Source organism: Drosophila erecta, unplaced genomic scaffold, assembly GCF_003286155.1.
Source record: "Drosophila erecta strain 14021-0224.00,06,07 unplaced genomic scaffold, DereRS2 tig00000055-arrow-pilon, whole genome shotgun sequence".
Classification (NCBI taxonomy): Eukaryota; Metazoa; Arthropoda; class Insecta; order Diptera; family Drosophilidae; genus Drosophila; species Drosophila erecta.
Window position 1 is genome coordinate 13,584,731 of NW_020825200.1, and position 26,117 is coordinate 13,610,847.

General features: G+C 43.2%; 9 protein-coding genes across 11 annotated transcripts; 3 read left to right on the top strand and 6 right to left on the bottom strand.

Moving 5' to 3' along the window:
- Window positions 1-2,140: 2,140 nt before the first annotated feature.
- On the bottom strand, window positions 2,141-3,007 carry LOC6541175 (trypsin delta/gamma-like protein CG30031). Its single transcript, XM_001969723.3, is given in 2 exon segments — window positions 2,141-2,443; window positions 2,445-3,007. Coding segments are annotated over 2 exon segments (819 nt in total). The 5' UTR covers window positions 2,997-3,007; the 3' UTR covers window positions 2,141-2,176.
- Window positions 3,008-3,327: 320 nt separating this feature from the next.
- On the bottom strand, window positions 3,328-4,631 carry LOC6541657 (trypsin delta/gamma-like protein CG30031). The gene has a single exon (XM_001969724.3). It carries the CDS (start codon window positions 4,393-4,395, stop codon window positions 3,583-3,585), a length of 813 nt encoding a protein of 270 aa, XP_001969760.1. The 5' UTR covers window positions 4,396-4,631; the 3' UTR covers window positions 3,328-3,582.
- Window positions 4,632-4,909: 278 nt separating this feature from the next.
- On the top strand, window positions 4,910-6,132 carry LOC6541847 (ras-related protein Rab6). Its single transcript, XM_001969725.3, has one exon. The coding sequence runs from the start codon at window positions 5,279-5,281 to the stop codon at window positions 5,903-5,905; it is 627 nt and encodes a 208-aa protein (XP_001969761.1). The 5' UTR covers window positions 4,910-5,278; the 3' UTR covers window positions 5,906-6,132.
- A 1,086-nt stretch (window positions 6,133-7,218) lies between these two features.
- Window positions 7,219-10,590, bottom strand: LOC6542524 (threonine--tRNA ligase, cytoplasmic). 3 transcript variants are annotated; one of them, XM_015159435.2, is made up of 4 exons: window positions 10,468-10,590; window positions 9,753-9,813; window positions 9,004-9,437; window positions 7,219-8,949 (listed from the first exon to the last, which is right to left on the bottom strand). In XM_015159435.2, the coding sequence occupies exons 1-4, from the start codon at window positions 10,519-10,521 to the stop codon at window positions 7,363-7,365; spliced, it is 2,136 nt and encodes a 711-aa protein (XP_015014921.1). In that variant the 5' UTR covers window positions 10,522-10,590; the 3' UTR covers window positions 7,219-7,362. The 3 variants fall into 3 exon arrangements, with proteins under 3 accessions (XP_015014921.1, XP_001969762.1, XP_026834939.1); XM_001969726.3 differs by having other exon boundaries at window positions 10,249-10,571; XM_026979138.1 differs by lacking the exon at window positions 10,468-10,590 and adding an exon at window positions 9,947-10,167.
- A 321-nt stretch (window positions 10,591-10,911) lies between these two features.
- On the top strand, window positions 10,912-13,540 carry LOC6541690 (probable protein S-acyltransferase 23). Its single transcript, XM_001969727.3, has 2 exons — window positions 10,912-12,802; window positions 12,858-13,540. Exons 1-2 carry the CDS (start codon window positions 11,237-11,239, stop codon window positions 13,047-13,049), a joined length of 1,758 nt encoding a protein of 585 aa, XP_001969763.1. The 5' UTR covers window positions 10,912-11,236; the 3' UTR covers window positions 13,050-13,540.
- LOC6541700 (engulfment and cell motility protein 1) lies at window positions 13,480-16,479 on the bottom strand. Its single transcript, XM_001969728.3, has 4 exons — window positions 16,248-16,479; window positions 14,944-15,954; window positions 14,328-14,879; window positions 13,480-14,262 (listed from the first exon to the last, which is right to left on the bottom strand). Exons 1-4 carry the CDS (start codon window positions 16,357-16,359, stop codon window positions 13,763-13,765), a joined length of 2,175 nt encoding a protein of 724 aa, XP_001969764.1. The 5' UTR covers window positions 16,360-16,479; the 3' UTR covers window positions 13,480-13,762.
- A 145-nt stretch (window positions 16,480-16,624) lies between these two features.
- LOC6541112 (tRNA (cytosine(38)-C(5))-methyltransferase) lies at window positions 16,625-17,817 on the bottom strand. Its single transcript, XM_001969729.3, has 2 exons — window positions 17,666-17,817; window positions 16,625-17,616 (listed from the first exon to the last, which is right to left on the bottom strand). The coding sequence occupies exons 1-2, from the start codon at window positions 17,724-17,726 to the stop codon at window positions 16,640-16,642; spliced, it is 1,038 nt and encodes a 345-aa protein (XP_001969765.2). The 5' UTR covers window positions 17,727-17,817; the 3' UTR covers window positions 16,625-16,639.
- On the top strand, window positions 17,797-19,152 carry LOC6541461 (probable ribosome production factor 1). The gene has a single exon (XM_001969730.3). The coding sequence runs from the start codon at window positions 17,906-17,908 to the stop codon at window positions 19,088-19,090; it is 1,185 nt and encodes a 394-aa protein (XP_001969766.1). The 5' UTR covers window positions 17,797-17,905; the 3' UTR covers window positions 19,091-19,152.
- Window positions 19,107-20,625, bottom strand: LOC6542873 (peroxisomal biogenesis factor 19). Its single transcript, XM_001969731.3, has 5 exons — window positions 20,404-20,625; window positions 20,203-20,320; window positions 19,833-20,136; window positions 19,610-19,773; window positions 19,107-19,552 (listed from the first exon to the last, which is right to left on the bottom strand). Exons 1-5 carry the CDS (start codon window positions 20,450-20,452, stop codon window positions 19,309-19,311), a joined length of 879 nt encoding a protein of 292 aa, XP_001969767.1. The 5' UTR covers window positions 20,453-20,625; the 3' UTR covers window positions 19,107-19,308.
- Between the last annotated feature and the right edge of the window lie 5,492 nt (window positions 20,626-26,117).

The window sequence follows — 26,117 nt, forward strand, 5'->3', positions numbered from 1 at the left end:
TCGAAAAATAAAAACCCTCAGTAGTGTGTTGAAAGGGTTGAATGAACTAGAAAGTGAAGAGCTGCCTTTATTGATATCACACATAATTGTCCGTGAAATGTGATGAAAGTAATGGTGTAACTTTTGTGGTGCTTCGATTTAGTTTTAACTTTATGTGCACCAAATTATGCCAAGCAATACTCAGTTTAAAACGTTTTCATTTATTGAACTTATACAAAAGTATAAAGTTAAATTTTAAAACAACACACAACTTTTTTGATAATATTCACGAAACCTAACTAACTTAGGTAATAATCAATAAGCAATAAGCATTAAGCGTAATTTTCAAATGAAACTATTTTTTCGAATACATTAGTCATTTTATTTCAATCAACAATGCAATCTAGATCCTCTTATTTATGGCCCACTCATATCTAACTCATTTCAATAATCCGTACTTCCCTTTACCAATTATAAAACCATTCCCAGTCCCCCCGACCACGAAATTCAGACAAGAAAAAATATAATAATAAATACGTGTGTGTATACACACAAAAGACCATAAGGCACAGACATTCATTCCGATGCCAAATGCCGACGCCAATAAAGCCCCCAAGTAAACAATTCCAGGCATTACTCCATTACTCATAATGGCGCAGCCAAATGTCGCGGTCGCGGTCGCATCCTCATGCTCTTGAGCGGCGAAACGTAGAAACCGATTGTCGGAGCAGGGATCTGGAGTCTGGAGACGGAGCAGCACCCGCCCATGTCGTTCGCCAGGTTGCATAAATCTGTTCGATTCATAACACGAAGATTGCGAAGGAAGCACTGGGATCTGGCCTTGCCTTGGCTTTGCTCAGGTGACGGAGATGCAATCGTGCAGGCAACATAGGTTTGTATTTACTTTTTAAATGAGAAATGAACTAATTATTTGATTTTGTTAGAGTAACAGCTTTTAACAAAAATGTTGTATATCTAAATTACAATAATATTAATAATAGTACTAATATATTATCATTAACATTTAATAGTTTCTTAATACTCTTATTGTAAGTGCGGTCTGAAAAGGAATGGAAATCTGTTCCCAAATACTCAACTTTTGAATACTGTAATGGATATTATACACTCTCTATGTGCAATTGTACCTTTTACTTTTTAGATATTCGGGTGGACTCACAGTGCCATCTCTGGTTCCCCCATTGTGACTCCTTTATCAGCCTTGTCTTCATCGATCGCGTCGGAGATTTTGTCTGTCTGATTGGGTCGGGGGTCCGTCGGTGGGTCTGTTGTAGTGGACTCTTGTTCTGGGGCGTGTTCCACTGGATCTGCGGATCTGTGGATCTCCCTGTCCGTTCCCGTTGAGTCGTCGCTTTGTCTTGACTCCTTTGGCAGGCAGCTTCGCTGCGGCTCGGAGGCGTGTTTGGCTGGGGGAATAAAAACAGAATAATATAGAATGAAATATTTATCGCCATTAGAGCCTGATTAGCTGCGGGCGTGTTCTGGTCATCGTTCTTTGGGCCACGTTCCTCGCTGTTGGCCGCCTTGGTGCTCTTGGTTGCGAAGCTGTTTTGGAGGCACTTAATAAGCTTTTCTGGTGTGATTGTGATGGGAAATTGATATGTCCATTCAATTATGTGCTGGTCGTGTCAATAAACTGATTGCGATCGTGTCCAGCAACTTACTGACCAATTAGTTTCCCAATGAGACCTTTCCCATCAATATGATTGATAAAAACGGCGGTTAAAGAGGAGTGTCTGGGTTGAAATGAAATCTGGACGTGCTGACACCAAAAATGAAACGGATTTAATAACAAAACTCATTCCATGAGTTCTTTGGGGAGAATTGTTCTCCGAATGGTTGTACAATAGAAAAATGGAAAGTTAATCCGGGTATTTCTTGGTAAAGATAAGATCTCCGTTTTTTGGTATGCCTGGGCAGAAATTTCTATTTATATTCACTTTAAGTGTGTTATAATAAAAAAGATTAAGATTTTTTATAATACTTAACATGTGCTGCTTCTTGGAAACCTTTATCTATTTTATATTTTTTTACAAATATAATTTTGCTATCTTAACATTAAAATTCGTATCTGATAAAAGTTTTAAAGTTGCATTCTTAACCTGCATTTCATAACAAGCACGTGATACTGCAATCTTACAAGTATCTCTTTATTTAGACACTATCTAAAACTGCAAAATCATATCTTTTGGTTGGCTGCTATCCAGGATATGAACGAGGACACCTGGACATAAACAGACGGAGAGTTGGGCTGACCGCATGGTAGTTTTCCCCAAGACACGATGCCGATTAGGACATTTCCCTGGACCAGCGGACCACCGGAGTCCGAGGTGCAAAAGCTGGTGCCGCCGGTGAGGGGACCTGTGCAGAGATTTGTGGTGTGCACATCCCGACCCTTAGTGCCCAGTGCCGCAGCACAGGAGTCGAGGCTGATGATGGGTATGTTTCTTGGCCTCCTGGAGGGTCTTTGGATAGGAGGGGCTATTCGTTTTGCTGGTGCTGCCCCAGCCGAAGAGGTCAGCGTTTCCAGTTGGCCTCACTCCGGACGATGGCAGCTTCACAGGAGCCACGGCAGCGGTCCAAGTGAAGGCGGTGGGCGTGTAAATCAATCCAATGTCATAGGGCACAGTTCCACCGGTGTACAGATCATTGACCACATAGTGGGTGACTTGCCTCTTCTGGGTGGTGCTCGCTGTTCCGGCCACCGCAATGCTTCCTGCCACCAAGGTGCTTCCAAGTACTTGATTCTTGTTGGCCAGGCAGTGAGCAGCCGTTACCAACCAGTTGGAATTCACAATGTTAGCTGCGCAATAGTGGGTTCCTCCGTACTGCATTGACACTATAAACGGAGCACTATTGGCCGCCGCCGCTTTTCCTCCCACCACGCGTCCTTCGAGTTGGGCAAAGGCTAATCCAGATCCTTGGCAAAGGCACATCGCCAGCAGGAGGAAAGTGAACAGGGAGCGATGGCGCCACTTGGTTTGTCCATTCGCAATCATGGTTTTCGAAGAACTATTTACATTGGCAGTATCGGTGGCTTTTTAAATTATTTCGTGATACAGCCAAGAATATGATAAGAACTTTCAATTAGAGCCCTTGTCTTTCAGATAAGAACCAAATATAATTCAAGATTATACGTTTTTTTATATAATATATATTGTTCTCTTGCTATGATAGACTTTGTCAACAAGGGAACTGCAATATCTCAAGCTTGTCATTCTGTGTTTTCGAGGGGTTCCCCGCCCACTGATTAGGAAAATAATGTAAAAGATATTAACTAATGGGAGAAATTGAAATATTACATGATCTGCTCACAGACAATAATTTGGCGAATTTTTCTGTTGTTTTATTAGCGGCAAAGAACTTGTTATTGGCAGCCCGAAAATATGTGAAGTATATATTTCTGCTCAGTTGGTCCCTTGCTCACTGTGTTTCTCACACTTCAAGATAAGATAAACTTTAAAAACAGCTTGTTGTTTTGTATAGTCGCTACAGTGCGATGGAAAGTGCCGCACTTAAGTGACCAGCCACTAAGAGCACAACTTTGATTGCTTTTATTGAAAAAATGTGGGAAAACTCGGCATTCTAGGGCACCTGCTGGTTAGCCGATATCCAGGAAATAAACGACGAGACCTGCACGTAAACCGAGGGTGAGTTGGCCTGACCACAAGGTAGCTTGCCCCAGGACACGATGCCAATGAGAACATTGCCCTGGACCAGTGGTCCTCCCGAATCCGAGGTGCAAATGCTAACGCCGCCGGTCAGAGGACCAGTGCACAGATTGGTCGAATGGACATCGCTGCCCTTGGTGCCCAGGGCGCTCTCGCAGGAGCTCAGCGAGATGATGGGCACATTGGTGGCCACCTGTAGGGTGGATGGATAGGAGGCGGTATTCGTGGTGCTGGTGCTGCCCCATCCGTACAGATTGGCGGTGCCAGTGGGCACAACTCCGGAGGATGGAAGTGTGACTGGAGCCACGGCGGCGCTCCAAACGAAGGCGGTGGGCGTGTAGATCAATCCGATGTCGTAGGGAACTGTTCCACCGGTGTACAAGTCATTGATCACGAAATACGTGATACTGCGCGTCTGCGTAGTGCTGGCAGTTCCGGCCACCTGGATACTTCCGGCCACCAGGGTGCTGCCCAGCACCTGGTTACTGTTGGTGAGGCAGTGGGCAGCGGTGACCAGCCAGTTGGCATTCAGGATGCTGGCCGCACAGTAGTGGGTGCCTCCGTACTGCATGGACACCGCATAGGGAGCACTATTCACCGCCGCCGGACCTCCGCCCACCACTCGCCCCTCTGGTGCACCGATAGCCACTCCGGATATTTGGCATATGCCCAATATCAGGAGGAGCACTCTGGCCAACGACTTTGTTTGCTGTCCGTTCGCTATCATAGTATTCGCGGAACTGCTTACAGCGACCTTTATCGCGAGCTGTTTAAATTAATTCGCCATTCCAAAATTTTGCCAGCGCCAGCAGATAAGACTTTCAATTAAGGACTGCGTGTTCTCCAGATAACCACTTATTATAATTTGAGATTAAGCGACGTCTGAATAGTGACTCTTTGACAGAAGTACGTCAGGTTACAACAGCGATAGGATGGACAAATAACTACGTTCGTTTATCTCAAGAATGCCAATTCACCTTAAGGAGCTTTCGGATTTGCACAGACAAGTATTAACATTTGAAAATCACCTTTTAGTATTTCTTACTGTTGGTATTCACTGTTTAGTATTACAAAAATTGTACGCAAGTAGCTGGTACTACATCGTTTTTTAAACAATTTTAAGAAATTCATTTGTAGATTAAATATTTTTAAAGGGTTTCAATAACGGGTCCCAATATTCGATATTTGCAAATAAAACATCGATTTCGCAAGTGTGCACTTATCGATTACATCGTGAGAAATCGATTTTCGTTGCCTCTCTGGTCACACAGCAACTGACTCAGAAGTTGAAGAAGAAGCAGAGACCGTAATTTTTCCACGACTCAACCTAGCGATTTACCGAGCCATTCGAGCCGCAATCGGGCCTCTAGCCAGCCGGAATCATTTAGAGCGTGTTCAGCAGAGTGCGGCAACTTGGAAGCGGTGCATCCCTAGAAATCGCAGTGCGAAAGGGCCCCGAAAACCGCTGGCCCAGCCCCATTATAAACAGAGAGGAGGGGTGGAGAGTGGAGAGTGCGCAGCCGAGGAGTGTGGAGATTGGAGAGAGCGGAGCGAGAAGAGAGGTCAGCAAACCCGTAATTAAGAAAAAGTAGACACGTACGTTGTGGAAGATGTCATCCGGAGATTTTGGCAATCCGCTGCGGAAGTTCAAGCTCGTCTTCCTGGGCGAGCAGAGTGTGGGCAAGACCTCGCTGATTACGCGCTTCATGTACGACAGCTTCGACAACACGTACCAGGCGACGATCGGGATTGATTTCCTATCGAAGACCATGTACCTGGAGGATCGAACCGTGCGCCTGCAGTTGTGGGATACGGCGGGACAGGAGCGATTCCGCTCGCTGATACCCTCGTACATACGCGACTCCACGGTGGCTGTCGTCGTGTACGACATCACCAACACCAACTCGTTCCACCAGACCTCCAAGTGGATCGATGACGTGCGTACGGAGCGGGGCAGCGACGTCATCATCATGCTGGTGGGCAACAAGACGGATCTCTCCGACAAGCGTCAGGTTTCCACCGAGGAGGGGGAGCGCAAGGCGAAGGAGCTTAACGTGATGTTCATCGAGACAAGCGCCAAGGCCGGCTACAATGTGAAGCAGTTGTTCCGAAGGGTGGCCGCGGCACTGCCCGGCATGGATTCGACGGAGAACAAGCCCTCCGAGGATATGCAGGAGGTTGTGCTGAAGGACTCACCCAACGAGACAAAGGATCCCGAGGGCGGCTGCGCCTGCTAGAACCGGTTGAGCCGACGATCCGACTATCCTCTCCCCTTTCAACAGCAGGAGCAGATGCAGGAGATCGGCCAGCAACACTGGTGTACACAGGTGTCAAGTGTATGTACTGGCCGGATCTGCGGCGGATTCCTCAACATCTATACACACATACACACTTTACGTTTAAGTTTATTTATAAAGTAACAAATGATAGCAAAGGCAAATAGACTAAACAACAATTAACGAAATCGGCTAACTAATTACTGTTAATTGAGCAGTTCAGACGAGATAATCCCGAGCGTAGGCGAATGCTAACTTATTGACACGAGATCAGGGATCAAGATCAGAGTAATATTTGCGAGTTAGCTACCAGGCAAGAATATAGTGTTGTGCATTTCCGATACCCTTAAAACAAACCCAAAACCATGTACTTATGGCAGGCCAGGCGGTCCAGAATCCTCCGACATTCCAGCTCTCGGCATCTCCAACAGTCGTAGATACCACGCAGCCAGCCTGTGTTCAATGATTCCACCAGCCAGGCATTTTGTTTCCAATTTTAGCCCCCGTTCTGTTCTGTTTGCGGCTTTTGTTTCGCCAGTTTTGGTTAGGTTTTCGGTTTTAATTTTAGCACAGCGAACGCGACTGCTAACTGGAACTTTGGATGGCATAGGACTTGGCCACGTGCATCTTATGAATAAATATACACAAATATAAAATATGTATTTTTATGACTAAAACTGAAACAGATAAGCAGCACGAGCAGAGCAAACACTTAACAATATTATTAACAATTTTTGCTTCGATTAGCGAGAGAACTTTGTGCATTTTTTACGCGAAAAGCAAAAGCTTACAAAATTGATAATTGAATAAAAACATAAACTATGGATGCAATTTTTAATAAATCAAATTATGAAAATGAAAAGTATACAAGATACTAGCAATAAATTAATAATAAAAAAAAAAAACATTCAAAACATGACTCATACTCTGCAGGTGCACACACACCTTCCCCAAAAGGGCTCCGAAATATGTGGGGCGGCTTATCTTATCATTTAAAATCGTTCCTGAATGGATGGCGCACCTGTGTCGGCATGACTAGTCCTAAATTTCTGACAACTTCCACTGATTCGTCAAGAAACTGGAGTGTAATAGGCTTAAGGTGGATTCAAAAGATACGATTCCTAGTTGGGGCAGCTTCATAATCGTATAATGAACTGGAATTGTTCTTTTTGGCCTGCCTCTGTTCGCAGAATTAGTTGTATATTTTATAATCCGACATAATCTGATGTAATACTCATTTTATGAGCTAACTATTTAACAGTAGTACACAGGAATTCAGGATAAAATGTGTTCGGATTTGGTTTTTATTTGTGAATTCCGGTTTCGTAAGCGTAATTACATAGAAAGAACAAAAATGCGTACTTGCTTTGCCATGCAAATGTTAAGTATACTTTTGATAAATAGTTCGAAATAGAGTCTTAGAAGCTGTCCTCGTTGGCGATGAATTCGTCGCGAATCTTTTGCAGCTTTGTGATGAGTTCGGCCACGGAGACCTCGCCGTGCACCTTGTTGTCCCGAGTGCGCACATTAACGGTGTTTGAGGAGCGCTCCTTGTCGCCCACCACCAGGATGAAGTTGAACTGAGCCAATTGAGCATTGCGTATCTTCTTGTTCATCGTGTCGCCGGCATCGCAATCCGCCTCGCTCATGAATCCAGCATCATGTAGCTGGTCCCGCACGGACTGGGCGTACTGATCGTATGCAGGACCCACTGGAACCACCATCACCTGGCGCGGTGACAGCCAGAAGGGCCACTTTCCAGCAAAGTTCTCCGTAAGAATGGCAATCATCCGCTCCACTGAGCCAAGAATAGCGCGATGTATGATCACCGGCCTCTTCTTCTCGCCATCGTCGGCAATGTAGCTGAGATTGAAGCGAATAGGCAGCTGGAAGTCCAGCTGAATTGTGGCGCACTGATGGGCACGCTTCAGTGCATCCATAATGGTAATATCAATCTTGGGTCCGTAGAAGGCACCATCGCCAGGGTTCTCCTTCCATGGCATTCCGAACTCGTTGAGCGATTCAGCTAGCGCCTTTTCCGCATCGTTCCACTGTTCCAACTCGCCTAGATAATTATCCGGGCGAGTGGACAAAACTAGTTGGAAGGAGAATCCGAAAATGGTATACACGTACTTCAGGAACTCAAGGCAGCCCTTCATCTCGCTTTTAATCTGTTCGGGGGCACAGAAGATGTGCGCATCGTCCTGCTGGAAGCGACGCACTCGAGTAAGTCCGGTTAAAGCACCGGAGAGCTCGTTGCGGTGGAGCACACCGAAGTCGGCCATTCGCAGTGGCAGCTCTCGCCAGGATCGATTGCGGTTATCGAAGATAAGACAATGTCCTGGACAATTCATGGGCTTGAGGGCGAACGTCTCCTTCTCGGCTTCGAAGGAGAACATGTTCTCGGCATAGTGCTGCCAGTGGCCGGAAGTCATCCACAACTTGGCGTTGTAGATGTTGGGCGAAATAACTTCTTGGAAACCCCGCTTTCTATATTCCGACTTAATGAAGCCCATCAGGGTGTTGTAGATGTGCGCTCCTCGCGGCTGGAAAAAGCATGAGCCAGGAGAAAGCTCATGGAAGAAGAACAGCTCCTGCTCGCGACCGATTTTACGGTGATCCCGCTTCGCTGCCTCCTCCTGAAGTTTCTCCCACTCCTTCAGTTGCTTGGGATCGGGGAACGAGATGCCGTAGACGCGCTGCAGTGTCTCAGCGTCGGCCTTGCCCTCCCAGTAGGTAGAGGAGTTCTTGGTGATCTTCAGAGCCTTCACCTTGCCGGTGTGACGAACATGGGGTCCGCGGCAGAGATCGATCAAGGAACCGCACTTGTAGACAGTGGTGCGATCGGTGGTCACCTTCTCGTTGAGAATGCGCACCTTGAACTCGTTGTACTTGAACATCTCCAGCAGGTCGGACTTTTTCATCTCCAGACGTTCGAAGTTTTGCTTCTCCTTGACAATTTGCTTCACCAGGCCCTCCATTGCGCCGTAGTCATTGGTTGAGATCTATTTGGGCAATCCATTTAATTTCATTCTTTCTGAAAATCACTAATTACTTACGCCCTCGCCCTCCAGATGCATGTCGTAGTAGAAGCCATTTTCAATGGGCGGTCCGTAGCACAGATGTCCACCATAGATGCGCTCCATGGCCTCACCCATGATGTGGGCTGAGCTGTGCCAGAAGACGGCCTGCGCCTCCGGGTCGTCGAACTTGAGAAGCTGCAGTGTGCAGTTTCCCTCGAGCACGCGGTCCAAATCCCACACCTCGCCGTTCACCTTGGAGATGACAGTGTTGTCTGCGAGACCCTGACTAATGCCGCGGGCCACCTCGTACGGGGTGGTCTCCCAGGAGGTGGCGTCCACCTGCTTGCCATCGGGCAGTGTCACCTTGATGGCCTCACGCGGCTTGGCCGCCAGTTCGGCCTCGTACTCCGCTTTGCACTTCTCCCAGAAGACATTGCGCTCCTCGATGTACTTGGGCAACGGACTGAGTTCTGCAATCAATATAGAAGGGATCAATAGAATTTAAGGGATTTAGTTACTTTGAGAATGGGCAATAAATGTTGCAGATCAATATAAGGGTATTGGAGAGGAGGAATCTTTTGAAAGCGTATTTTTCGACAATACATTGAAAATCCTTACCATTGATTTAACGTTATTGATTTAACTAAATTGTTTTTGAAATAGGAAAACTTGTAACAGCTAATCTTAAATATATGCTACATGTTTTTAAACAGGACAGCACGTAGGGTATCTGACAGTCGTAATGTTATGTTCTATTAATTTAATCCTAAGTCAGGATTCCTTACCCTTGCGAGTATCTCCGCCGCCGGATGGCTTCTCCTTTTTCTCCTTCTTCATCTTGGCAGCCTGCAAATCCATCAGAAAAAGGTTAAAAATCAATAAAAAAAAAACGAAAATTTTCAATTGGCCAAAGTGTGCTACGTATGCAATTAGGCAAACGCTCTTCTCAGGTTTCAACTTTCGACTGATGTTTTCTTACTGTTTAAACAATTGGGGACACGGCAATGAGAATAACAAGACGTTTTCGACTCTTTTTTAACAGTACTCCTATCTCTGTTTTATCGAGTATGTTTTGAACGTATCTTCATTTTATGGCTGATGCAATAGAGTAGCAAAAAAACACTGAATTTGGTTGGTTGTTAGTGACGTCACAGCCGGCGGCACTGATTCATTGGAGAATCGCACACACTCACACAGACAAACATTACATTTACACGTGCCAGCAGAAACAGGCGTTTAACTTGAAGTTTAGTTAAATTCTTTTTAGCTTAAAACACCAACCAAAGTTGCGTAGCTGTGTTGTTGTTGTTCTTTCAATAGTTGTTGCTGTTGTTGTGGTTTTGGTGATTTCGACTGCGTCTGAACTTTCGGCAAAATCCGCTGGCAAATGCGGCTTATTTGGCTATAATATCTGCCGCCCTGCGGTGCCAACTTCAACATAATTCGGCTAACTAGCACTTTTCATACACTCGAATGCAGTTCGAAAGGAGTTTAACATGCCTTTTGCTTGTTCAAATCCAAGTTATTTAGTTCCGTCACCACGTTGTCGCCCATTTTTTACGAAACAAATTTATCAAAAGCAGGCACAGTGTTACCAGGTGACAAAATAACAGTGATACGGAAAGCTAGCACTAAGCTACTCAAGCATTTGTTAGAAATACAACATTCTCACCAAGCAAAGGACAAGTTTTAAATAAATATTCTTCTTCAAGGTCTCTAGACGTAAAGGCGAATACGAAAGTCAGTTTTACCTTCAATTGTTTAAACTATTCTTTAATGATTTAGATTCAAGAGATTTCAAATATATTTAGATCAATTTAAATAATAAGCCATTTGCTACCCATTCTTAAAACTCGATCTTTCCAACTAATATAGTTTAGCAATTTATACTTTTTGAATTCTTAGACCACCCCTCGAATGGAAAGACTCTGGATTTTCAGTGTGTTTTGGCCACACCGCGCGCACAACAGCGAAAATAACGGTCAGCTGTTGATTGTTTGGCGCCAAGTCGAGTTCGAAAGTGCCCCCAATTCGACTCCTGCGATTCGGGCTAACTATTGATTTTCTCACAGTGCTGACATAATTTCCTCGCCATCGACTGCAGACGTGTTTACCTAGCGTGCTACGCTCAAAATTGGCCAAACGGAGTACAAATTTCGGTCGGAGGGTAACGGAAAAAGGCGACAAGATTGCACACCTACTGGAAAACCCCCTGCATCAAGGCAACGGTGGAACGGCGGACCGTCTGGGCGTGGACTTCGAGTTCTACATGGCCTCGAAGGTGCATCCAAGTCCGGGGGCGGCGCGTAGTGTGTGGGCGTTGCCCCTAACCGCCTCCTCCTCCTGCAACATGGTCGTCGCGGAGGAGGATGGCCATGCCCACGCCGACGACATCCATTTGGATCACCGACCACACTCGCCACCATTGACGGGTCGTGGCACAGACGGTGGTCACGGCAGCGGAGGCGTAGAGGACCACGAAAATGTGCTCCTCTTTGAGGGGTTGGATGGGGCCACCACCGTGAGTCTGGACGACATCTTCGATATTATCAAGAACGGAGAGGTCAGCGAGGTGGAGAACCTCGTGGACAAGTTCGGCATGGAGTGTCTGTCGGCCAGAGATCGTCATGGCTACACGCCAGCCCACTGGATAGCTCTGAACGGCAATGTCCAGCTGATGCGGTACCTCATCGAACGCACGGCTCCGATCGATCTGCCATGCTTGGGTACGCAGGGTCCACGGCCCATTCACTGGGCGTGCAGGAAGGGCCATGCCTCTGTGGTGCAGGTTCTTCTCCAGGCGGGAGTTGCCGTCAATGCGGCGGACTTCAAGGGGCTGACGCCGCTCCATCTGGCCTGCATGTACGGCCGTACTGCCACGGCGGCCTATCTTCTGGGAATGGGAGCGCTGAACAACCTAACTGACATAAACGGTGATACGGCGCTCCACTGGGCGGCCTACAAGGGACATGCGGATCTTATGCGACTGCTCATGTACTCCGGCGTGGAGCTTCAAAAGACGGACAACTTTGGATCCACACCGCTGCATCTGGCTTGTCTCTCTGGCAACATGACGTGCGTTCGCCTGCTGTGTGAGAAGTCCCAGCTGGATCTGGAACCGAGGGACAAGAATGGAAAGACGCCGATCATGTTGGCACAGGCGCATCAGCACCAGGATGTGGTGCGTCTGCTGTACGGCGAGGTGAAGAAGAAGTCCCGATGGATTCCCTCGGTCTCGGAAAGTTGGGGCTGGCTGTTTGGTGGAGCCGGAGACTCAAAGGGCCCGCTCTTTCTGTTTCTTTTCTCGGTGCTGCTTTGGGGCTATCCAATGTACATGATTCGTGCGATTCCCATCACGTGGAACATATTGAGGCGCTCGCACTATTGCTTCATATATTGGAACGCCGTGATGTGGATAAGCTGGGCAATTGCCAATCGCCGGGATCCGGGGTACATACCACTCAGTTCGGATGCCTACTACCGGGCCATCAAGCAGATTCCGTACTTCGACAAGCTGAAGAAGCGGAATGTGATGTTAACCAGGCTGTGTCACAGCTGCAGATGCCTACGTCCGCTGCGGGCCAAACACTGTCGCGTGTGCAACCGGTGTGTCTCGTACTTTGACCACCACTGTCCCTTTATCTACAACTGCGTGGGACTGCGGAACAGGATGTGGTTCTTCCTATTCGTCCTCTCGGTGGCCGTCAACTGCTCCTTCACCATCTACTTTGCCTGCTACTGCGTGATGATCGAGGGCTTCACGATGCTCTATGTGCTTGGGCTCATCGAGGCGGTTGTGTTCTGCGGCTTGGGTTGGATACTCACTTGTACTTCGGTAAGTGCTTCTCTCCCCAAGAAATTATTTGTTGTGACACCATTTACACCGGCAGATCCTGCACGCGTGCATGAACCTCACCACAAACGAGATGTTTAACTACAAGCGATATCCTTACTTGCGGGACAAGCGCGGACGCTACCAGAATCCCTTCTCGCGTGGTCCCATCCTGAATTTGCTCGAATTCTTCGTCTGCTTGCCGGATCGGGGCGATGACAACGATCTCCTGCTGGAGGATAACATTTGATTAAGGATCTAGGATCGAGCCCCTGCTCGCCGGCGAAAGCTGCCCGTGCGTGGATAATATTGCGAGGAGGCAGCCAGAGACCCACTCGGGTAGGCTGCCAGTTTGGTTTTGCTCCGCAGGCTTTCTGCTTACTCGAATGCTTTAAAGTTCGAACCTAAGGCCATCAAGTGCGTGTTTTATCATTTACAATTGCAATCTACATATCATTGCGGAAGGACAAATCGAAAGACTTCAATAAACAGCAAATTTAAACCGCCATTAAGAGCATTAATAAGTTACATTGCTGAAATGCCATTATTGTTTACGCCTCCGAATGAATTCCTTCCGCAATGGTGTTCAAGCGTCGGCCCGCCGTGCTTTTTGCTTTTTTAACTAACTACCATATAGGCTTGGATAAGAATACGCTTCTCTCGTTAGTTTTTGTACAAAATTGTTATGTATAAAATGTGTTATTTAATGATCTCTATATATTATATACCTATTATAATCATAAATGGTGTAAAGTTCACTAAATGGCTAGGCAGCGGTAAGTCACTTGGAAGTGTCCGCACCGGTTTGTTCATTTTGTGTTTGGGAATTGCACAAGTAATACTAGTAGAAGATCAGATCGGAGAATACGATTATGTTGTGGGTACACTTTGGCATGTATCTTGGGTGATGGGAGTCTAGAATGAATCGATATTTCGTGAAGTATGCAAATGTGCGTGTTATGCTTAGCTCTCAAAGCAGAAGTCATAGTTCTCGGGATCCTCAGGTATTGGCGGTGGGTCCTTGCTGATGTCCACGCCTTCAGTGTCCAGCAGGCGCAATTTGATCTCCATGGACAGCAGCGTGTCGAAGTCCTCGTTCTTTTGCTTGCTGACCATCGGTTGACCCAGCAGAGCGTTTATTCCGTCCGTCCAGTAGTTGAATATGCTTTCATCGGGTGCCACAAAGTCCAACGTAGAGTGCTCCATGTTTTCGAACGTTATGGAAAAGGCCAGGTTTACCGCGGACTTCCTAATGCGAGTTTCTTTCATATGCGGACATTCCTTGCCCTCTAGCAACTGCTTAATCTCGCAGATGGGCAGTTTCTTGGGCAGCTCCTCCATGGTGGGTATTGTCTTCTCATCGCAGTCACCGTAATGAATCACCTTGTGATTCGGCGAAAGGCGGGCATACCAGAACTTGTCCTTAGTTCGAGTGCCTCGCAAGTATTTTGCAAAATGGGTACCTATAATTACAAGATTTAACAATGTTTATATTGCCCAAAAGAGTTATTTATCAGTCGATCTTTACCTTCCACCAGAAAAGAGAGCCGCTGCTGCTTGATTAGCTCAAGAATGTGCGGCGATATCTTCTCTTTAAGCTTTACAATCGCCGAAGCTGTGGAGTCACACTCCTCCTTCGAAGTGCGTTCCTGCTGACGCAGTGTTGTGATCTGCTGATAGGTAAGCAAAGCGATCTTGTTTCGGAAATCTTCCAGGTTCTCGGGTCTGCCCTTGAGAGTGCGTTGGATCTGCTCCCGCACCACGCTGAAGGTTGTGCTGAAGTCCTCGGCAGTAGCACGCATGTCCTTCCATGTGCGATTCAGCGTAATGACGCAGATACAAAAGAATTCTTCGAACGGCGAGTCGTGGGTAAAGAACATGGGCTGGAAGTCTCCGGATTGCTCGGCAGGCGGCTCGCCAATGCGCAGGATGTCGCATAGTACCTTCACAAGTTCGATGGAGGTGCGTCCGAAGGGACACTCGTGCTCATCCGCACGGCAGGAGTTCTCCCTGACAATCTTCACATACTGTTGGGTGTAGTTGCGAGCAAAATACACCATACAATCCAACGCTAATATACCTAATAGATATGTTTTTGACTGGGATATACAAACACTTCAATACATCAATTAACCACTTCTTACCTGGCGGCGTCTCAATGAAATCCTGGGCAGGATTAATGTCGCACTTGAAGCCCAGCTTTTTGTAGTACTGCGAGAAGTTGGCGTTGCCAGCTGCAGAGCCACCGCCCCGGCGATTGTGATCGTCATTTTGATTCAAAGCGTTCGTATGATCGTCGAAGGCTATGCGTCGCAGCTCCTTGATCTTTTCATGTGCATCCTGGTCCTGTGCATTCATCTTATTTCGCATTCGCTTCTCCAAAAGGCCGAGAGTCAACGTTTGCAGCACGTACAGCTGGTGGGTCATCTCCGTGCCCAGTCCATTGCCGATAAGGGCCAGGCGGAACTGCTTGGCACTGATAGTTTGGGCGATGGTCCGACGGCGGCCCTCGTCTGCTTTGACGAACAGAGCGTTAAGCAGGGCTATGGCATTTTGTCGCATCACCGGCGAATTGATGTCCTGAAGCAATCGAAGAATATCCTGCAGTTTGATGTCCTCGGCAACCAGGACATGTTTATTGCTGGACATAACAATGTTTTCCAAGTTGGAAAGGGCGCTCTCCCCACAATTCGGAGGATAATTCTGGAAGTTTCGCACGATCTCGATGTTCCGTGCCACGAAGGAGTTCTCCGGCACTTCCCAGGACACTGTACCGTGCTCCATCAGCTCCACAAAGCTGGCCAGGCTGTATTGGAGAATGTCTACGTTGGTCTGGCCGCCATCCTCGACCATCTTAATGAGTGTGTCGAGGCCCTTTTCCTTGATGAACTCCAGGGCAAAGGTATGATCGGTGCTTAGGGAAGTGAGCTCCTGGAGACGCAGCTTCTTCTCCTGGGGACTGCCATTGAGCAGGACCTCCATGGCATCGCAGGCTGTCTTGGAGGGCGAGTACTGCAGTCGCAGAACGGAGCCATTCTTGATCTCATTGCGATTCTTTTCGGTCACGTACTTCTGGTTATTGGACTCGCAGAACTGGAGGGCGTAGTTCTGGTGATCGCTGATGGACCAACCATTGCAAATGTCCTGGATTTTACCTGAAAGCGAAGACGAGATTAATACGCTGTTAAAGCAACTTCCTGGCTAAATGTATGATTTGCATACAAATGAAGAAGGGGAAATGAGTGCGCTGACATCACGATAACACTTAAACATAAAGCGAAGGGCGTTGGTTGGAAATCTCTGTTTATGATGGCTCTTTTGCAACTTTTAGCATAATTTATGTGTAAAAACTTTTGGGAACTTTGTTGTACATTATTGGAACAAATTTTTTTTTTAAATTTGTGACCAGTTTTTATAAAATCTGTGTTTTTATCCGCTATTTACTCACTTGCCAGCGGATGCCTCTGATCCAGATTTATCAGCTGAGGCATATGGTTCTCCCGCTCCACGGCTATCTTCACAATGTGTGAATCCTTAACCGTCGTCTTTTTTGGTATCATTTTGGCCCGTCTTTAATTAGCGATAATGGCAATTATTATTGTTTTCCTGCTTAAACGTATCTTCTTTTTTATAATTGAATGCAGAGTGACCAGTTGCCAGTTACAAGGAAATGTCTAAAAACTTACGCACAGTGCCGTCGCGTTTTGGGCATAGGCAGCACTGGGCGGGAAAACCTTTTGGTTTTGAAATTAATATTTTAATGACAACTTGGAGTAATTTTCTAGCTATTATAATATATTTTAACGAAAATAATTCAATTAAATGTGTTTGTTATGGTTTTTATTTTATCGTCAACAATTTAATAAGTTCGCCTACAACCTTGACATTAATACTATTGCCCAGCAGTCGATACTTTTGTCGATTCGTCGTTTCTGGCGAAAATTCAAAATCCTCCGGGAAACTCATAAGACGAGCAACTTCCCGGGGCGTAAAATAGCGCAGTTTCACCTGGTGCAACAGGTCCAAGCGTTGCTGCAAAATCTTCTCTGACTTCACGGCATCCTGATAATTTGTGTCAATTTCCTTGACTAATTCGAAGATGCGATGGGACTCCTCCTCCGCAAGAGGTGTATATGCAGAGCCCGTTCCCTCGGTGTAATGCGTATAGCCCTTTGTGAAGCACATGGATCTACTTTGGGCAGGATGGATTATGTCCATGACCAGCACTCTTTTGGTTAAGACATCGTCGGGCACCAGGAAATCGGAAGATACATTTTCCTCCACAATCTCGGAGATTTGCGAAAGCGCCGGATTCTGGGCTATACCTCCCGGCATTGCTTCCCAGATTTTGCCACCAGCGAATGGAAAGTCTGCACCCTTGCGGGCAATACAATAGTAGCGATATCGAGTGTTCGGCACATTGAATTGCGTGGGCGTAAGTATAAACTCACGCCAATGGAATCCCGACCGCTCCAGAGCCTCAATGAACTGATTCCGCGCCTGTGAGCTCTCGAATCCCTTGACGTTCTCCATGAGAATGTACTGCAGGTTCTGGCACTCTGGGATCAGACCACAAAGATGAGTAAGTGCGTCCGATCGCTTGTCCTCCGTGTCCCTTTGCAGACCTTGGCGAGTATAGGGCTGACATGGCGGGGACATCAGCAGCACGTTGGCCTGAAGCTTATTCACCTCCTTTGCACTCAGGCTTTGAATATTTCTTGTTTTCACCAAATTATTGCCGTAATTGTGCGCATAAACGGCATTGGCCACGGTGTTGACATCCAAGGCGGCAACTATTTCCCCATCCAGTTGGGCATCTTCAAAAATAAGTGTTAGTTCTGCATTTATCATGATCGAAGAACTCACATTTGAAGGCATAATGCATGCCGCCAATGCCACTAAATAGTTCTAACACTCGAAATCCCATTTTAATTAAATATTTTTGTTTACAAACTACACGTTGTGAGTGGCACGTTTTCCAACACTACCTCAACCAGCAGGTTGTCTACGTTTCCTTGTGATTGGTAGAGCCCGACAAGAGAAGAAGAAGAATATCAACACGTGCCGCTTGCATTTTTGTGAACTCGTCTTGATTGTCCGGGAAAAATGATAAAAATTAAGCGAAAAACAGCCCCTCCGCCCGTGGAACAAGACTCGGACAGCGACTCCAGCTTTGACGATGAGGAGCCACAGGATTTGGATATTCAGGAGGGGCCAGTCACTGATAGCAGCGATGATGAAGCCGCCTCCAGCAGCAAAAAACTTCCCAAGAAAGGGGAAGCTGGTAGGGATTTGAAGGGCGAGGACGAGGAAGATGACGATGATGAGGAGGATGAAGACGACGAAGAGGAGGATGATGACGACGACGACGACAAGAAGACACGCATTCCTGTCTTGAATCCCCTTAGCTTGATGCGCAACAAGGAGCAGCGTTTGGCGTTGTACAAAAAGATGAAGAAGGAGAAGCACAAGAAAAAGATGCAGGAGCGCCGTGCCAGACGCAAGGCTGGTGTACCCGCTAATCCTGGTCACACCATAGAGAGCCTGCGAGAGAAGGACCAGACAGAGGTCGCCAATCTGAACGATTCCGATAACGAGGAGCTGCAAAAGGAACTGCAGCTAGACGATTTCAGCTCATACTTTGAACGTTCCTACGAGCCCAAGGTCCTGATTACCTTTGCCGACAATCCGGTGACCAAGACCCGTAAGTTCGGACTGGAACTTTCGCGCATATTCCCGAACGCCCTGGTTAAGATCCGCAACAAGTCGTCGGTAAAGAAGATATGTAAAAGCGCCGAGCGCGAGGAGTTTACAGACGTCGTGATCGTTAACGAAGATCGTAGAAAACCCAATGGGCTGCTGGTCATTCACCTGCCCAATGGTCCCACAGCCCACTTCAAGCTGTCCAACGTGAAGCTCACATCAGACATAAAGCGCGATCACAAGGAGATAACCAAGCACAGGCCGGAAGTGATCCTGACCAATTTCACCACCCGCTTGGGTCTGACCGTTGGCCGCATGCTCGGTGCCCTCTTTCACCATGATCCCGAGTTCCGTGGCCGCAGGGCGGTGACGTTTCACAACCAGCGAGATTACATCTTCTTCCGCCACCATCGCTATGAGTTCACCAAAGAGGGAAAACGCGTAAAGCTCCGCGAACTGGGGCCGCGGTTCACCCTGAAGCTACGATCCCTGCAGGAGGGAACATTCGACAGCAAGACGGGCGACTATGCCTGGATTATCAGCAACAAACGGCACGCCATGGAGTCCCGACGCCGCTTCTTCCTCTAGTTGTATTTGGAGGTATTGCTTTAGGTATAGACAATTTAATAAACCAACAGGTTATACGAAAATAATTGCTTGATTGAAGAGAGGTGATAAACAAAGGCGACCGCCGCATTGTTTTGTCGGGGATAAAATAAAATACAAATTTGACTTAGCCTAAAAATGTGCAACACTCAACAGTTAACCAATTGGCACACCACGAGACTACCGTGCTCCGCCACCCTTTACATGGTGGGGCACTGGGGACCGGGTCCGCCGGCAGCTACGCCGGCCACGGGATCCCCGAAAGGCAGGTCGCCGCCCGTCTCGGCCAGAATCTCTGGTGGCGGCTGGCCGTAGTCTTGCAGTTTGCGCATGTCGTCCAGCACGACGCGAAACTTCTCTCGCTTCACGGCGGCCGAGTCTTCGGCCTTCTCGCTTTGTAAATGCTCCTCAATCACCTTGTACAGCTCCATCTGCTTCTGGTACCTAAAAATATTGGGCTTCCAGTAAATGTATTTCTTTGGGTGTTGGCTTGGAGCATACCTATCCTTGTCCTCAGCGGAGAGCTTGGCGTCGTTGTCCTCGAGGTACTTGGGGTACTTCTCCAGCAGCTCCCGGATGCTGGGCAGCAGAATCTCCGCCGAAAGCAAGCTCTGCATCATACCTTCCATGAAGGGTAGGAACATGTTTCCATCGCCCTCGGCAGCCTGTCAAATGCGGATTGCATTAGGATTGAGCAAGGAGGAATATTTCATGGCAAGCATACCCCATCAAGATTTAGTGAGCCAAACATGCTGGCTATGTCGTTCTCCGAGGCGGGAGCAGCCAGGTTCTCGGAGCCCTCTTGCAGGCCCTTGAGAGCCTGTGAAATGCTGTCAGAATACTTGGAGACATCCTCGTCGGTGGCCGAATTCTCGCCGCTCAAGGTGAGCGCGGCTGCCTCGGCCATCTTCTTGAACCCGGCCATGATCTGGTCGGGATCCTGGGGCAGCGGCGGGATATCGCCACTGGGCGTGTTTGGACCTCCGAAGAGCGTGTTCATGCGATCGGCCAGCACCTTGGCCTGCTCACTACAAGCGGTTTACAGGTCAGAATACAAAGTTCAAGTGCCGCGTTGCAATGGCGCAGTGACTCACATGAAAAACGCATCTGGATCCTCGGAGCCCTCAGCTCCTTCGGTGCCCGCCACATCCGAAGACGAGGACTGCTCCTTTTGGTCTCCTGCACCACTTTTATCGAAATCCTGGAGAGCACCTGTGCGGAAAGTGGAGGACGCAGTGTGCATTATGTAAGGGATCGAGAAGAGATCGCCAAACGCATTTCCGAGTTGTACTCACTGTCCAGCAGGTCGTTTAATTCATCGCCATTCTTCTTTTCTTCGGACATTGTGTAATTTCGGTCTGCTTTTCCTTTATTTCGAGGTGGGTGGGAAATGATAGAAAATAAAGACCGACTAACCAATCAGTGGGACCGTTCATCTGCTGCTGGTGAATACCGAAGTCCGCTGAACAGGTGTGGCTACACTGGCTCGCATCTTAGTGCGACCGTATTGGTAACGGCTTTGTCAAAAAAATTTGTGCCGATATTCCAAAAAATTATGAAATTTCTCCTTCGCACTTCCACTATCTGAGTTACGGGTATCTGATAGTCGGGGAACTAGACTGTAGCATTCTATCTTTTTTTTTAAAGTCTCTTTTTTATTTTTCTGATGTATGATGTTGAAGAAATTCAAAAAAATTAAAAAATGTCCCAAGGCAGAAGTTCTAAACTCCATAACTCAACTTATCTCAATCGGATTTTGAAGTGGCATACCTCTAAATGTTTCTGGCGCAATCCTCTAAAAATCTGCATTTAAATTTAGAAATTCATATTTTTTTAATTTTTTTGTAATTTTTTGATGTTATGATATTGTAGAAATTCAAAAAAATTAAGAAATGTCCTAAGGCTGAAATTCTAAACTCCATAACTCCACTTATCTCAATCGGATTTTGAAGTGGCGTACCTCTAAATGTTTCTGGCACAATTCTCTAAAAATCTGCATTCAAATTTAGAAATTTATTTTTTTTTTCAATTTTTTTGTTATTTTTTTGATGTTATGATAATGTAGAAATTCAAAAATATTAAGAAATGTCCTTAGGCTGAATTTCTAAGCTCCATAACTCAGCTTATCTTAATCGGATTTTGAAGTGGCATACCTCTAAATGTTTGTGGCACAATTCTCTAAAAATCTGCATTCAAATTTAGAAATTTATTTTTTTTTTCAATTTTTTTGTCATTTTTCTGATGTACGAAGTAAAAATTACAAAAAATTAAAAAATGCCCCAAGGCTAAAGTCCTAAACTCCATAACTCCACTTATCTTAATCGGATTTTGAAGTGGCGTACCTCTAAATGTTTCTGGCGCAATTCTCTAAAAATCTGCATTCAAATTTAGAAATTTATTTTTTTTTCAATTTTTTGTCATTTTTCTGATGTATGATGTAGAAATTCCAAAAGTTAAAAAATGCCCCAAGGCTAAAGTTCTAAACTCCATAACTCCACTTATCTTAATCGGATTTTGAAGTGGCGTACCTCTAAATGTTTCTGGCACAATCCTTTAAAAATCTGCATTCAAATTTAGAAATTTATTTTTTTTTAATATTTTTGTAAATTTTTGATGGTTTGATATTGTAGAAATTCAAAAAAAATAAGAAATGTCCTTAGGCTGAATTTCTAAGCTCCATAACTCAGCTTATCTTAATCGGATTTTGAAGTGGCATACCTCTAAATGTTTGTGGCGCAATTCTCTAAAAAGTTGCATTCAAATTTAAAAATTAATTTTTTTATAATTTTTTTGTTATTTTTTTGATGTTATGATAATGTAGAAATTCAAAAATATTAAGAAATGTCCTTAGGCTGAATTTCTAAGCTCCATAACTCAGCTTATCTTAATCGGATTTTGAAGTGGCATACCTCTAAATGTTTGTGGCGCAATTCTCTAAAAAGTTGCATTCAAATTTAAAAATTAATTTTTTTATAATTTTTTTGTTATTTTTTTGATGTTATGATAATGTAGAAATTCAAAAATATTAAGAAATGTCCTTAGGCTGAATTTCTAAGCTCCATAACTCAGCTTATCTTAATCGGATTTTGAAGTGGCATACCTCTAAATGTTTGTGGCGCAATTCTCTAAAAAGTTGCATTCAAATTTAAAAATTAATTTTTTTATAATTTTTTTGTTATTTTTTTTCATGTTATGATAATGTAGAAATTCAAAAATATTAAGAAATGTCCTCAGGCTGAATTTTTAAGCTCCATAACTCAGCTTATCTTAATCGGATTTTGAAGTGGCATACCTCTAAATGTTTGTGGCGCAATTCTCTAAAAATCTGCATTCAAATTTAGAAATTTATTTTTTTTTCAATTTTTTGTAATTTTTCTGATGTATGATGTAGAAATTCAAAAAAATTAAAAAATGCCCCAAGGCTAAAGTTCTAAACTCCATAACTCCACTCATCTTAATCGGATTTTGAAGTGGCGTACCTCTAAATGTTTCTGGCGCAATTCTCTAAAAATCTGCATTCAAATTTAGAAATTTATTTTTTTTTCAATTTTTTGTCATTTTTCTGATGTATGATGTAGAAATTCCAAAAGTTAAAAAATGCCCCAAGGCTAAAGTTCTAAACTCCATAACTCCACTTAACTTAATCGGATTTTGAAGTGGCGTACCTCTAAATGTTTCTGGCACAATCCTTTAAAAATCTGCATTCAAATTTAGAAATTTATTTTTTTTTTAATATTTTTGTAAATTTTTGATGGTTTGATATTGTAGAAATTCAAAAAAAATAAGAAATGTTCTGCTGAATTTCTAAGCTCCATAACTCAGCTTATCTTAATCGGATTTTGAAGTGGCATACCTCTAAATGTTTGTGGCGCAATTCTCTAAAAAGTTGCATTCAAATTTAAAAATTAATTTTTTTATAATTTTTTTGTTATTTTTTTGATGTTATGATAATGTAGAAATTCAAAAATATTAAGAAATGTCCTCAGGCTGAATTTTTAAGCTCCATAACTCAGCTTATCTTAATCGGATTTTGAAGTGGCATACCTCTAAATGTTTGTGGCGCAATTCTCTAAAAATCTGCATTCAAATTTAGAAATTTATTTTTTTTTCAATTTTTTGTCATTTTTCTGATGTATGATGTAGAAATTCAAAAAAATTAAAAAATGCCCCAAGGCTAAAGTTCTAAACTCCATAACTCCACTTATCTTAGTCGGATTTTGAAGTGGCGTACCTCTAAATGTTTCTGGCGCAATTCTCTAAAAATCTGCATTCAAATTTAGAAATTTATTTTTTTTTCAATTTTTTGTCATTTTTCTGATGTATGATGTAGAAATTCCAAAAGTTAAAAAATGCCCCATGTTTGTGGCGCAATTCTCTAAAAAGTTGCATTCAAATTTAAAAATTAATTTTTGTATAATTTTTTTGTTATTTTCTTGATGTTATGATAATGTAGAAACTCAAAAATATTAAGAAATGTCCTTAGGCTGAATTTCTAAGCTCCATAACTCAGCTTATCTTAATCGGATTTTGAAGTGGCATACCTCTAAATGTTTGTGGCGCAATTCTCTAAAAAGTTGCATTCAAATTTAAAAATTAATTTTTTTATAATTTTTTTTTATTTTTTTGATGTTATAATGTAGAAATTCAAAAATATTAAGAAATGTCCTTAGGCTGAATTTCTAAGGTCCATAACTCAACTTATCTTAATCGGATTTTGAAGTGGCATACCTCTAAATGTTTGTGGCGCAATTCTCTAAAAAGTTGCATTAAAATTTAAAAATTAATTTTTTTATAATTTTTTTGTTATTTTTTTGATGTTATAATGTAGAAATTCAAAAATATTAGGAAATGTCCTTAGGCTGAATTTCGAAGCTCCATAACTCAGCTTATCTTAATCGGATTTTGAAGTGGCATACCTCTAAATGTTTGTGGCGCAATTCTCTAAAAATCTGCATTCAAATTTAGAAATTTATTTTTTTTTCAATTTTCTGTAATTTTTCTGATGTATGATGTAGAAATTCAAAAAAATTAAAAAATGCCCCAAGGCTAAAGTTCTAAACTCCATAACTCCACTTATCTTAGTCGGATTTTGAAGTGGCGTACCTCTAAATGTTTCTGGCGCAATTCTCTAAAAATCTGCATTCAAATTTAGAAATTTATTTTTTTTTCAATTTTTTGTCATTTTTCTGATGTATGATGTAGAAATTCCAAAAGTTAAAAAATGCCCCAAGGCTAAAGTTCTAAACTCCATAACTCAGCTTATCTTAATCGGATTTTGAAGTGGCATACCTCTAAATGTTTGTGGCGCAATTCTCTAAAAAGTTGCATTCAAATTTAAAAATTAATTTTTTTATAATTTTTTTGTTATTTTTTTGATGTTATGATAATGTAGAAATTCAAAAATATTAAGAAATGTCCTTAGGCTGAATTTCTAAGCTCCATAACTCAGCTTATCTTAATCGGATTTTGAAGTGGCGTACCTCTAAATGTTTCTGGCGCAATTCTCTAAAAATCTGCATTCAAATTTAGAAATTTATTTTTTTTTCAATTTTTTGTCATTTTTCTGATGTATAATGTAGAAATTCAAAAATATTAAGAAATGTCCTTAGGCTGAATTTCTAAGGTCCATAACTCAACTTATCTTAATCGGATTTTGAAGTGGCATACCTCTAAATGTTTGTGGCGCAATTCTCTAAAAAGTTGCATTAAAATTTAAAAATTAATTTTTTTATAATTTTTTTGTTATTTTTTTGATGTTATAATGTAGAAATTCAAAAATATTAGGAAATGTCCTTAGGCTGAATTTCGAAGCTCCATAACTCAGCTTATCTTAATCGGATTTTGAAGTGGCGTACCTCTAAATGTTTCTGGCGCAATTCTTTAAAAATCTGCATTCAAATTTAGAAATTTATTTTTTTTTCAATTTTTTGTCATTTTTCTGATGTATGATGTAGAAATTCCAAAAGTTAAAAAATGCCCCAAGGCTAAAGTTCTAAACTAAAAATTAATTTTTTTATAATTTTTTTGTTATTTTTTTGATGTTATGATAATGTAGAAATTCAAAAATATTAAGAAATGTCCTTAGGCTGAATTTCTAAGCTCCATAACTCAGCTTATCTTAATCGGATTTTGAAGTGGCATACCTCTAAATGTTTGTGGCGCAATTCTCTAAAAAGTTGCATTCAAATTTAAAAATTAATTTTTTTATAATTTTTTTGTTATTTTTTTCATGTTATGATAATGTAGAAATTCAAAAATATTAAGAAATGTCCTCAGGCTGAATTTTTAAGCTCCATAACTCAGCTTATCTTAATCGGATTTTGAAGTGGCATACCTCTAAATGTTTGTGGCGCAATTCTCTAAAAATCTGCATTCAAATTTAGAAATTTATTTTTTTTTCAATTTTTTGTAATTTTTCTGATGTATGATGTAGAAATTCAAAAAAATTAAAAAATGCCCCAAGGCTAAAGTTCTAAACTCCATAACTCCACTCATCTTAATCGGATTTTGAAGTGGCGTACCTCTAAATGTTTCTGGCGCAATTCTCTAAAAATCTGCATTCAAATTTAGAAATTTATTTTTTTTTCAATTTTTTGTCATTTTTCTGATGTATGATGTAGAAATTCCAAAAGTTAAAAAATGCCCCAAGGCTAAAGTTCTAAACTCCATAACTCCACTTAACTTAATCGGATTTTGAAGTGGCGTACCTCTAAATGTTTCTGGCACAATCCTTTAAAAATCTGCATTCAAATTTAGAAATTTATTTTTTTTTTAATATTTTTGTAAATTTTTGATGGTTTGATATTGTAGAAATTCAAAAAAAATAAGAAATGTTCTGCTGAATTTCTAAGCTCCATAACTCAGCTTATCTTAATCGGATTTTGAAGTGGCATACCTCTAAATGTTTGTGGCGCAATTCTCTAAAAAGTTGCATTCAAATTTAAAAATTAATTTTTTTATAATTTTTTTGTTATTTTTTTGATGTTATGATAATGTAGAAATTCAAAAA

Coding starts and splice junctions, on each gene's coding strand:
- LOC6541657 (XM_001969724.3), bottom strand. CDS start 4,395: ATGATAGCGAACGGACAGCAAACAAAGTCGTTGGCCAGAGTGCTCCTC.
- LOC6541847 (XM_001969725.3), top strand. CDS start 5,279: ATGTCATCCGGAGATTTTGGCAATCCGCTGCGGAAGTTCAAGCTCGTC.
- LOC6542524 (XM_001969726.3), bottom strand. CDS start 10,407: ATGTTGAAGTTGGCACCGCAGGGCGGCAGATATTATAGCCAAATAAGC. Junction 9,438..9,752: donor CGGCGGAGATACTCGCAAGG/GTAAGGAATCCT, acceptor TATTGATTGCAG/AACTCAGTCCGTTGCCCAAG. Junction 8,950..9,003: donor TGCATCTGGAGGGCGAGGGC/GTAAGTAATTAG, acceptor TTGCCCAAATAG/ATCTCAACCAATGACTACGG.
- LOC6541690 (XM_001969727.3), top strand. CDS start 11,237: ATGGCCTCGAAGGTGCATCCAAGTCCGGGGGCGGCGCGTAGTGTGTGG. Junction 12,803..12,857: donor GGATACTCACTTGTACTTCG/GTAAGTGCTTCT, acceptor TTACACCGGCAG/ATCCTGCACGCGTGCATGAA.
- LOC6541700 (XM_001969728.3), bottom strand. CDS start 16,359: ATGATACCAAAAAAGACGACGGTTAAGGATTCACACATTGTGAAGATA. Junction 14,880..14,943: donor TTTCATTGAGACGCCGCCAG/GTAAGAAGTGGT, acceptor CATATCTATTAG/GTATATTAGCGTTGGATTGT. Junction 14,263..14,327: donor GCTCTCTTTTCTGGTGGAAG/GTAAAGATCGAC, acceptor TTGTAATTATAG/GTACCCATTTTGCAAAATAC.
- LOC6541112 (XM_001969729.3), bottom strand. CDS start 17,726: ATGGGATTTCGAGTGTTAGAACTATTTAGTGGCATTGGCGGCATGCAT. Junction 17,617..17,665: donor CATGCATTATGCCTTCAAAT/GTGAGTTCTTCG, acceptor TTATTTTTGAAG/ATGCCCAACTGGATGGGGAA.
- LOC6541461 (XM_001969730.3), top strand. CDS start 17,906: ATGATAAAAATTAAGCGAAAAACAGCCCCTCCGCCCGTGGAACAAGAC.
- LOC6542873 (XM_001969731.3), bottom strand. CDS start 20,452: ATGTCCGAAGAAAAGAAGAATGGCGATGAATTAAACGACCTGCTGGAC. Junction 20,137..20,202: donor GATCCAGATGCGTTTTTCAT/GTGAGTCACTGC, acceptor AACCGCTTGTAG/TGAGCAGGCCAAGGTGCTGG. Junction 19,553..19,609: donor TCCGCTGAGGACAAGGATAG/GTATGCTCCAAG, acceptor CAATATTTTTAG/GTACCAGAAGCAGATGGAGC.